At 51.0% G+C, this 11,292-nt stretch overlaps 4 protein-coding genes across 4 annotated transcripts; 2 read left to right on the top strand and 2 right to left on the bottom strand.

The window, feature by feature from the left end:
• Positions 1-467: 467 nt before the first annotated feature.
• On the bottom strand, positions 468-1,671 carry QC762_0099480 (uncharacterized protein; the record flags this gene model as incomplete). The annotated part of the gene is made up of 2 exons (XM_062884185.1): positions 468-1,147; positions 1,206-1,671. 2 exons carry the CDS (start codon positions 1,669-1,671, stop codon positions 468-470), a joined length of 1,146 nt encoding a protein of 381 aa, XP_062741072.1.
• Positions 1,672-3,490: 1,819 nt separating this feature from the next.
• QC762_0099470 (uncharacterized protein) lies at positions 3,491-4,962 on the bottom strand. Its single transcript, XM_062884184.1, has 2 exons — positions 4,644-4,962; positions 3,491-4,576 (listed from the first exon to the last, which is right to left on the bottom strand). The coding sequence occupies exons 1-2, from the start codon at positions 4,823-4,825 to the stop codon at positions 3,817-3,819; spliced, it is 942 nt and encodes a 313-aa protein (XP_062741071.1). The 5' UTR covers positions 4,826-4,962; the 3' UTR covers positions 3,491-3,816.
• Positions 4,963-6,049: 1,087 nt separating this feature from the next.
• QC762_0099460 (uncharacterized protein) lies at positions 6,050-7,525 on the top strand (the record flags this gene model as incomplete). Its single annotated transcript, XM_062884183.1, has 1 exon — positions 6,050-7,525. One exon carries the CDS (start codon positions 6,050-6,052, stop codon positions 7,523-7,525), a length of 1,476 nt encoding a protein of 491 aa, XP_062741070.1.
• A 1,273-nt stretch (positions 7,526-8,798) lies between these two features.
• Positions 8,799-9,553, top strand: QC762_000025 (uncharacterized protein). The gene is made up of 2 exons (XM_062882726.1): positions 8,799-9,032; positions 9,106-9,553. The coding sequence occupies exons 1-2, from the start codon at positions 8,855-8,857 to the stop codon at positions 9,459-9,461; spliced, it is 534 nt and encodes a 177-aa protein (XP_062741069.1). The 5' UTR covers positions 8,799-8,854; the 3' UTR covers positions 9,462-9,553.
• The last annotated feature ends 1,739 nt before the right edge of the window (positions 9,554-11,292 follow it).

Genomic DNA, 11,292 nt, shown 5'->3' with positions numbered 1-11,292 from the left:
TCCATAGTTTTGGTTGAAAACAAAGGACCACTGGTAGAAGAGGTTCGGAGCAAGCCATGGTAAAGACTGACCATTGCCGAGTTTGCTGCCTTCCTCGTTCAGCCAAGTCTCCAATACCACCGGAAGCTCAGTTTTGAACGTCCCGTCGGCGATTCGCTTCAGATAGGACTCGAATCTGTAGAGAATGTCAGTCTACCTGGGACGTGTGGAAGAGACAGAAGATCACTGCTGCGAACCTGATCATCTCGGTGTTTGCTTCAAAAGTTCCAAACACGAGGTTAGTCTGTTCCTGCGCAGAGTCTGGGTCGCCGCTGCCTCCAAAGGAGTAGGCAGCGCGATGAAGCCACTGAGGTACGAAATATTAGTCCCTGTTATGTCAAGTCTCCTTTTTTTCCAATCGTGTTCTGCTTACCTCGGCTGGACTCAAGATTTTCTTGTCCCATATTTTCATGGCAACCTATGTCGAGTTAGCCATGTCTGCATGACCATACGCAGATATAACTTACCTGGTTTGCACTGATGTTATCCATGACAGCGTTTTGAGTTCGTATCCTGGGCCAGTTGCTTGCATTTTGGATGTTCATCTTGGAGATGACCGTAGTCTTGCATTCGTAGACACCAGTAACGGATAGTGTTGTGCTTTCGCTCAAAGAAACAATTTCATGAGGTTGCATGTGCCTGGGAAATGGATGGTGGTCACCACCCCATGTATAACCGTGCGATCTCAACAGTTCCAGATCCTGTGGTTGAATGTACGTACTGTAGTAGCCCTGAGGATGAGAGCCCAGCAGTACCATGTTCTGCACATTGTCGGTGGGGAGTGCGAGTCGGGCCGTTATGGGCTGCGCGGTGTTAGATGCTGCCTTTGCAAAAGCCCTGGTCATGAAATCCCCCCACAACTCATCCGCTTGCCTCCGGTACTCGTCGTCCCGGGAAATACGTCGTATGGTTGTTTTTAGATCGGCGGAGATCGTCTGGTCTTCCATAATTCCGTGGTCAACAGTTTCAGTCCAAGACCAAAACTCCGGCAACAGGACGTATACCAGCTCCAAACTGTTGTTGACATTGGGTAACCTGGGAATCTTCCAGAATCGCGCCTTGACGGAGAATGGTTCCTTTGCCAAAGAAGCGGCGCTATGAGCAACAACTGCAAATGCGTTAGCACTGAAAAGGGGGCTGGAGAGGTATTTCCAGGTTGAACGTACGGCACCACCTCTTGAAAATATGCCTTGCTAGACTCGACGCGGACATCAACTTCAGATCCTTGTCAAATAGAAGTTCGTACAGAAATTTAGCGCCGATGGTCGAGAACTCCCCAACACTGTTCCGGGCTCCCAAATGCGCTCCGTTCCAGTCTGGTCGTAGAATATTTGCTAGCCCTGCAGCGTCCTGATCCTTTTCAAAAAGCTTGAGAAGCTCATTTGGTAGCAGATCCTTAGTGCTGCGTCGCTGGTTATGAGGTTTGTTTGCTTCGACATCAACGATATAAAAGCAGAACGCCAGCCAGTCTCGTGTGTATGCCTGCTGGCGGGCCTGCCAGTCACCACAGAGCCTGGTGTTCAATATATCCAACGGGATGAAGGTGTTTGATATCAGGTGTCCGTTTGGACTGACAGACTGGCTGCTTCCGGAAGAGACGTATTTGAGACTGGACTTTTGAGAAGCGTCCATATACGTGAACAAATTGTAGGAGTATTCCTAGTGAGGAAGTCAGCACCATGAACCACGGGACGAAGAGTATGATAATAAGCTGTATATGTACCGCGTTGACAGGCTCCCCGTCTTCAGATCGTTTGTCTCGGACAATGGCGATCTTGTTCTTCAGTGGCGCGTTCGCATCACTCGGATCTGCCACCGAGGAAAACACCAAGGGCCAGGGAGGGGCATACGATCTTGTCCGTATTGTGGCCTCGGAGTTTGCTGCAACTGGAGCACCTCCCCAGGTGTATGGAGAGATGGGAGTTTGGTCCCCGTCGACCATAAAGCCACCTGTTGATGTGTATTGTAAGTGATGTGAGCGTCGATACTGGCATTGGCTCCGGAACAAACCTTGGAATGCAATCTGCCCATCTACTCCGAGTTCATTGGGGTTCAGGGAGGATGTCACAAGTTCCAAGTGCGTTTTGCCATTGGGCAATGCTGACATTTTGACAAGATAGGTCAAGCCTAATAAAGAGTTAGTTTCATGAGATGTGACGCGGTGACGGTCTGGTGGTGGAGCGAAGGGGGAGGGGAATGGTGGTGTGAAAAAAACAAAACAGACTGCTTACCCGTCTTTTTGTCAGTCTTCTTAGCCTTATTTTTAGGCTTGATGTTCTGTTGGCTGTTCTGCTTGATCTTTTGCTTCATGTTGTTGATTTTCGGCGTGACGTTCATATTCTGATTGATGTCCTGCTTGATCTTCTGCCTCGCCAGCTCAAGCTGGACGGAACTTGGCTTGTGAGTTTTGTTGGTGATCACTTTGCCCTTCTTTTCCGGAGGGGGCCCCTTATCCGGGCGAGTCGGCTTTCGCTCCCTGGGCGGCATGGTGGTGACGAAGCAAGGTAAATATGGCAGATGCAAAGTAAAGGTTTCAATGTCTCGTCGACTACGTCGGTGCAAGTATGAAAGCTTTGAGATGAAATGCCGCGTGGAGAACCCAGCATGCAGTTATGGGCTCACGCCTGGCGCATTGTTCTTATGTACAGCCTCGAGTGTTATGCGCACTGGGCCTGCAGTGTATACATACTGGTGGACGCCGATGAACTAGGTACCTAGGTACATGGGTACAATGGTACTCACGTGAACTCACCCAATGAGACCAAACACTCCATCGTTTTTCCAAAGCGCAGGTCCCTACAAGTCAGCCACCAGCTGAGAGGAGACCTACTCTGGTACATCGGTATCAAAATGCACTGAATGCTCATGTTGTTGACGGGATGTAACCTGCCATATCGACGGGAATCACGAACCTCTAACTGTTTCCGGGGAACCCTGCGGTTCAGATTATCCAATAGTGCCACCCAACGCCGCACGATGTCCGAGGTCGGCGTAAAGGAATCACGCAACCTTGACTATTGGCCAATAGCCCAGGAGTATGCCAAGAAGCCGATCATGCTCGAAATGGTGAGTCTGGAGTTCGATAACGTCGAGTCTAGACAACAGGAGCCTCTGATACCGAGGGTAGCGAGGTCACATCACAGATATTGGCCACGGAGATACACCGGCATAAGCGCTTCTGCGGCTCAGCTGACGGCGACCCTCCGGATGTAGTCAAAGTTCTAGCCTCTCTGGATTGACTATTGATATCTCAGGTCTCGCCGTGGGCGCTTCAAGTCGGTTTGAGGTGTTGGAATCTCGGCTCAAACTGCTCTTCCGTAACTCATCGAAGCCTCAATACATCGCTTTCGGAGATTGATAACGATATGATCCAAACAAATCTGTTTCTGCATCATGCAAATGTAGGGGAATTACATTTCACTGCATTATGCTAAGATGCCGTCATAACTTTGTGTTGAGCATGAAACTCCTACTTGCTGATGTCATCGCTTAACTGCTGGATGAGGGAGGAGAAGCCATGCGATTGATATAACTAGTTGCAATGATGAACATCTGAGTGGATTGACAGGAGAAGAGAGGGAATGAAGAGCAATAAGGCTAAACTATGTGTGTACGAACTACATGGAGGAGACAGAAAAGAAAGATAAAAGACATGAAATGAAAGGAATTTTGACAAGGCAAGCCATCTCGAGAGCCTCACAACTGGAACCGGCAAAGAGCCATCCCTAGAGGCGTTTCTGATGGGAATGCCCAAACCACCCATGTAGGTAACTTGACTCAAGCATCCTTGGTGGCATCCCAAAGCGTAGCCGTCCTCTTCAAATCAGCCAAGACACCAGCAACGCCCCGAAGTCCCAAGTTGTTGAACTTGCCCGACATGCCGTCCTCCGTCCACGCCGAGAGCTGCCAACCGATCGGCAGCCAGGCCAGCGGGCGAATCCAGTCGTAGTACCACTGGGATGCCCTCTCGGCCTCCTCCTCAGTGATATCCTCCTTGTCGATGTGCTTCCTGCGGAAGAAAATCTGCGCCTCGCGCATCAAACGGGCAAAGTCGCACACATGGCCCAGGAACCAGGCACGATGTGCTATCTTGTACATGGCTGCCACGCGTCCGCCCAACTGACCAGCCCTGGCACGGGACGTCAGGACGCCGTTTTCGGTGAGAAATGCCACGTTCTCGAGGAACTGGAAAATGGCAAACAGGGAACATTGGACTGCGGAAACGGCCCAAAGCACCTTGTCCATGTCCTTCGAGTCAGTCATCAGCTTTCTCGCCCTCACGTAGAGGGGCAGAAGGCCGAAGAGGCGCAGGGTCGTGCGTGCGTTGTAGACCACTGCCCCCAGTTTGGCAAAGGGCGAACCCTCGGGGTGGGCGGTGGCACCGGAAAGGGCGCCGTCAACAGAGGCATGTTTCGTGACGAGGGACAGGGCTTGGGACTTGAAGTTGTGGGCTTTGGCGTCAAAGTAGGCCAAGAGATAGAGGAAGTAGTTAAAGGTGGTGAGGACAGAGCCCAGGTCCTTGGTTGGTCTGAACAATCTGGAGGTACCAGTGGTGTGAGCAAAACAGCACCGTCTGGACCCGTCTTTGTTTGGCAAGAACTCACTTCTCCAACCTGAAAAGCAAACGGTCTGGTTTGCTCACTTGCACTGCGGCCTTGGGACCCAACGCCATTGTGGACTTGTTTCGTTGTACGGCAACAGGGTAGATGATCTCAGACGTGGTGGACGTCTCAAGACTGGTTGCGTTGATCTCTTCGTACATGGTGTGTGAGTTCAAGCTCGACATGATGGCTGCTCAATATGCGATGAAGATGGTAATGTTAATTGTCCTATGAACATATTGATATGCTCGTGCTTCTCATATACATTAGCTGTGGGTTAGTTAGGATGTGGCAAACAAACCGAAAGAAGCGTAGCAGGGCGGCTGAAAGACGTTGGGCTGGCTGAGACCTGCTCCATGTTGGTAGGGCATGATGTGCAGGATCAGCTCAAACGCGAACGGGGGTCTAGACCCAACATGGCCGTCCAATATTGAGGATCCAATGAAACCCTCCAACAGCCCGCTCGGGAAGGCTTGCATCCCCCAAAGTGCCTACCCGTGACCACTGCATGTCACCGAACTAGTACCTGCGTCGGTGACCATGCAGGTTAACCGCCCGTAAAATATAGGGACTGATCTCACTAGCGTCGAGTCCAGACGACATCTCTTTGATTCAAACAAACCTCTCACTCCCACCAAGGTCGTATCAGACTACGAGCAATTGCAAATAGTTCCGCGATCAGCTCAGAAAATTACACTAACCAGCGACTTGTCCTCCTAAAACAGACATGATGGTGTCACCGGGTCCAATTCGGCACACACCTTTCGGATTCAATGAAACCTCCTCCTCGTCGGTCGTGTGGAGGCCGAAAGTGATGAAGATACCTTCAACCATCAGCGCTGGAAGAGCACACGACATCTTCCTCAAACTGGTCAACTCGACTTCGCTAGTGTCGAGTCCAGAATCCAATAGGCCTGTTGCAAGGGCAACGGAGCCTCTGTCACTTCCGCTGATCACAAAGGCACGACCAGAGGAGTAGTCCTCCGTCTCATATCACGACCGACATCACGCCCTAGTAGCTGTAGGTGGCACTCGATATGGATAGGTATGTGCTGCACAAAGTTCCGTCCTGCCGATCGATTGTTGGTCTTTTTCAGCTCCCATATGGACGCCCGACTATGGCCCGAACGACGCTTCCGTGGCTGCCTGAAGCACAGAGGCACCTGCAACTATTTTCGCTCCGAGAGATGGGCAATCAAATGATCAAGAGACAGCTATTCCGAAAATGTACTTTACCAAGTTGGCCTGCTTCAATGTGATTATGAATCATAAGATTCCTACTTTCCAACCCTCACCTGCTCTAGTCTCACATCCCACAAACTCTTGACGCCGTTGAACTTGATTTTCGACATCAACAGGACACCTTTCTTTACTTCTCTTCTACATTTTGGCCCACCAAACTCAACACCATGCCTAGCTCCATACCCTACGACCCGAGTCTGGTGTTGATGAGCGTGGTGAGCGAGGAGGCACTGGCGAATGTCGAAGCCATCTCAAAGTTGCAAGCCCCTGTCGACGCCGCTCACGATGCTCTCAACTCTCTCATCTCGTCCAAGAGAGGTCTGACGATGACCAAGACCGAACTCAGAAACCTTGGCATCAAGACTGATGCTCTGGACGAGGAGCTGAAGAAGCTGAACGACGCCGTGGAGAAGGCCGCGGTCACGTATGCAGCTGCCAGAATGGCGGCCGAGCCTCAGATCCAGCAACTGCGTCAGAAGATACACTCGGTTCACAAGCAGATCGAAAGCCCTGTCGACTACCTGCGCAGCGAGATTAAGACAATGCCACTTGCCGCCGACACCATGAACATGGACGTTCAGTATTTCTCCTTCGACTCAAACTCGCAGAACTCGTCTGCCTACAGCGCCCAGATCGCCTCGTACGTGTCAGGCGCCGTCAGCGGCGTCTTTGGCACCGACCAGTCCATGAAGATCGGCACCGCAGCTTCGAGTCAGGTCAGCCGGCAAGTGAAATCGCACAGCATCGAGGGTACCCTCGTGCTGTCTGTGAGCTGCACGCACAAGAACGCATCGATCGTGGCCCCTTTCGTGATGCACGTCGACAAGGCCATCAAGGTGTGGAACCATCTCTACCCCGGCAAGAAGCTGGATCCGACGAGCGGCAGCAGCATGATGAAGTGTGCCATGAACGAGAGCCAAGAAGACAAGGAGAAATTCTCCATCATCTCCGGCACCACCTTTGGATCGAGCTTCATCGGCATGGTCCACATTCTCAACTCCACGCAGACCTCTGCCTCTGAGACCATGGAGGCCGCAGCCATGTCCATGCAGCGCACCATGGACACGGGTGCCTGGTTCGCCAGAGCTGAGGGTAAAGTAGGCGTCAACGCCAAGTTTGCCAGCGACGTCAAGAACCTCCTCAGTCAGCAGAACGTCCAGTCTCACGTGACAGTCCTGACGATGGGCGTGATTCCCTCGATGGTTGCCAACTTGGTCTCAAAGACGGCCGAGAAGTTTGCCGATTTTGACCCAAGCGCCAACATGGCAGCCGTCGCCGCCATCCAGAACGCCACCTCATCAGAGCAGTCCACGGTGCAATCCATGGCCGAGGCTTCGCGAACGAGTGGACAGGCCTCCGAGATGCAAGGCAAGGCTATTGAGTCCTCGCTGAGCGCGTTGGCGGTCATCGATGGGGAGAAGAACAAAGTCCTGGACGTCAACTCGATGATGACGGCACTGGAGGACTATCTGAAGAAAGCCTCCGAGGGAGACTCCGGCGTTCCCATCAACTACTACCTGAAGGATATTGATCAGAAGATGCTGGCGCAGATGTGGGCTGCCAAGTACTACCCTGGGAAGTTCATGTCTATTAAATACGACGACACCGAAGCTGAAGGTGGCCAGGAAAAGGCGAAGCTGTGAGCTTTGGGCAACTGTTTTCTTTTTTTTCTGCTTGTATTGATTTTTTAGGGGTTTCCAATTATTTTCTGTAGTAATTCATTATCTAGTTGACAATTGTCATAAATACGGATTCAGAATGGGCTCGTTGTTCTATGTGATCTATGGGCCTGGAAGGAGCCTGAAGTCCCCTCCCGTTTGGATTTCTCTGCATGTGATATTGATCGGCTTTACCGCTCTGCCCACATGCCACGGTCTCAGAGACCGACGATTAGGGCGGTAACAGCCTCTACCTTTCACTCTGAAGGGGTCAGTTGAGCGTGGAAATCATCACTGTGTAATTAGACTCAGATGGCTGGCTGGTTAAGGCTTTCAAGGAGAACTAGTATGAGAAATCACATAACACTTCGGATCAGACCCACCACGTTCTGTCGAACTGTGACTGCATGTGGACTTTAGTTTAACTTCAGACCAGGTGGTGTCGGAGATAGGAGAACCCCGATTGCTAAGATGAACTGATCACATCACATCCATCTTCGGTGCTCAAAGAGCCTCGTCTATCACCGTGATGAAATGTCGAAGTTTCCACTTTTACCGCGCTTCACGTCTTCAGCCGATTACGTCGTACGGAATATAGGAGTCTAGACTATCACGTCAATATTTGCGACCGATCCTCCACGTGCTTCGCGAGTAACCTTTCAGCCAGCTGAAATCCAATAGAAACCCTGGTAGCCGCTCAATTGAAGTTCCTGCATACATATCACCAGCTGAAAAGTCAGAGCGGGGTCTAGCCAGCGAACGATGAAACCTACCGAATTTGGATGTCTGCGCCATTCCAATACTTGGAATAATGAATGGGTCTGTGAGAATGACTAAAGATGACTATTGAAGTTCTTTCACATCCATTCAGACATCACAAGTTTGGAATAGTTCGGTTTTAACCGCCGGACCAACATTGAACATGACGGAATCCCCACGCACACTTCGTGCCCACAATGGAGCTGAGCTGGAACTCATTGCGAGGTCATCGGACGTTCTCGCTCTCGGTCAAGCAAGGGATGTGCAATGTATTCCTGGGCGGAAATCAACTTCTTTTTTGGTCCAGGTGATCTCTTCTATGCTTCATCGGGAATGGTTGACGATCAAGCTGCCGTTTGGCGGAGTTGTTCACACTGGATCAAGCATTCGGCTCCATCTCATTCCACGAGAATAAGAACCTGAGCCTGAGTGCTGCCCTCTACATGCCTAAAGATCTCTGCAATCATCCAAAGTCGAAAAGATCCAAGTTCGTCATCATCACACACACATTCAACCTTTTGTTGAAAGTCTGTCTCAAAGCAGCCCAGCTTCACCATGTCTTCCATGCAGGCAGCCTACTTCAGCCCGGACAAGCCAGAACCCATCAAAAAGATCATTATGGGTTGGGTGAAGGAGAACAGTCAGAAAGTCTCACGCATTCATCAATTCGGATATGGTTGGGAAGCATGGTTGCAAGCTGATTTGGGATACCGTCTAGCTGTGCAACTAAACGGTACGATGAAATAGATTTCATGTCTTACGACCCTGACATCGAACTTGAGCTGATCTGCGAGGATATAACACAGGCGCCGGGCTGAGACGCGAGACGTTCGTCTACAATGACCTGAGGCGTGTGGATTTGAACATCTATGGTAACGCTGGTCCAACTCAGCCCTGGCACCTTTTCGAGTTCAAGTGCAAGACTCCCACTCAGAACACAACTGAATTTCTCAGGGGTCTGCTAGATGATTGGGACAAACTGGAGGATGTTGTGATTGGCAAAGATCATGCGAGGCTCTGGGCTGTCGGGTTCTGGGTGGATGATGATATGGGCAAACCCAACGACAATCGCCTTGCAAACTGGAACTTTGAGAAGGGTAATGGTGTCAATGTTATGTGGAGGAGTTGGTACAGCCCAAAACCCACTGCTAGATTATCTTAGGTAGCCTTGGGTCCCCAGTGAAAGTGATACCTAGCCTCGTATCTTTCGACCAGATCATCAGAAACACTCAATTGACATCTGATATCCTCTCAGGCGTGTCTGGTGTAAAGCCAAATTGAAAATCTCGTACGTTTCCTTCCGCGTGCAGTTACTAGAAAGACATCCACGGTTTCCCCAGTGATCCTGATAGGCGGGCGGCGGTTCTCAGCCGAGCCCTGATACGTACCTTCATACCTATACTGCATTCGCAATGCCCGAAGTGGACGTGTCAAAATTCACGGTTTTTTACGACGAGACTGATCGTGAGGGATATAAGGCCCATGATCACCTCAAAGTATCTAGGGAGTCAACAGGAAGCAGACCATGTCTCCGAGCGCAGTGTCTCGGTGGGGTGGCGCCAGAAGACACAACCGATATTTATCTTGCGAAAGCACTTTGGACTTACTTCGTTGAGTTTGGGTGGCGTATACAACCAACAAGCTGCAGTCATGCAAGACATCATCATCAGCTGCATCGTCTCAAGGGTGCGTCATCTCCAGTGCGTGACTTTCATCCCCACAATGGCCGATCATACGCCTCATCTCCAACGGCTTACAGGCCCCCAGGCAGCACAAACTGGGCAAACCGAGCATGATCTCGATGGTTACTCCTTGGCCAGCCTCTTGGAGCGTACCGTCTACCCGGTCATCCCCAATGACGAAAGCAACCCGTTGGGCGACAAGCGAGGCTATCAGGCCTCCATCCCGATAACAGAGAACAATCTACCCCATCGCGATAACCATCTACGCCATCTCCTGCCAGGCTTATTCATGTTGCGAGATCAAAATGACAACAATTCGGATTCTGAAAATTCCCTTCATCGAATAGCTTTCTTTCTATGCATAGCGTAAACCTCAAGGTATAATAACACAAGTTGCACAGTTACCCTACCAATCTCACGTGGATGATGCCTTGCGGCCGATGAACTTTCTCACCCTCAAGTCATCACGAATAGGTACATCATGATCTCTCAAAGATACCGGCTCCCGGCCCGCCAGATCTACAGAGGAATACCGAGACCCACAACGAGCCCAGAAGTGGGATGTGGTTGTCTCGCCGGAGCTTTCGGGCCCTGGCTCCGTCACAAGCGGGCGCGCGGTTGGTCAGCCTCCGCTTTGCATCACCACCACGGGACAGATCCAAGCTTGAGAGGGGACGACAAAAGATGATGATATCAGATTAGAAGTTATGGTCTCCGTTTCCTTGCGTTATCGGATGATCGGTGGTATCTTGGTCCTGTGGCAGACTTGTGGTGGAGGAAAAGGTGGGATGTACGTTGTGTTCAAGTTGGAGGGTCTGGAGTGGGGATGATATGTTGGAATGCGAGACTTTAGGTATGCAATCTTCCTCGATTACCAGAGAGTGACCAGTGAGACTAGCTCGACGTTGCTGCTACACAGTCGAGAGTGAAGCTAGGTGGGCAAAAACACCATCATTCTGGAGCTGAGACCAAAGTCCGGGATAAGCACAGCTGCTCACTTGTCATCTTGTTCTTTTTTTCTGTGGTCCCTTCTTTATGGCGTCTTACTTTCATCGTTCCCCTCCCAAGTGGGTCATCGCCTTGCGTCTACTTCCTTTCGATCAGCTCCTACTTGTGCACCACACGGGCAGGCACCGCCCGTGGATTTCAGACCCCCATAACCCCCTTCCCCCCCGCCTCGACCTCTACCCACCCCTCAGCTACTACTCCCCAGCACAGCCTCAAACTTGCAATCAAGCCTGATTCACACGCAGATATTGCATCATCTATTTCACTTCTCCCATCCCTTTCCTCCCCTTTAGCTTCTCAAAC

This window comes from Podospora pseudocomata, chromosome 6 (assembly GCF_035222375.1).
Source record: "Podospora pseudocomata strain CBS 415.72m chromosome 6, whole genome shotgun sequence".
Taxonomy (NCBI): domain Eukaryota; kingdom Fungi; phylum Ascomycota; class Sordariomycetes; order Sordariales; family Podosporaceae; genus Podospora; species Podospora pseudocomata.
This window is presented reverse-complemented; position numbering and strand designations above follow the sequence as displayed.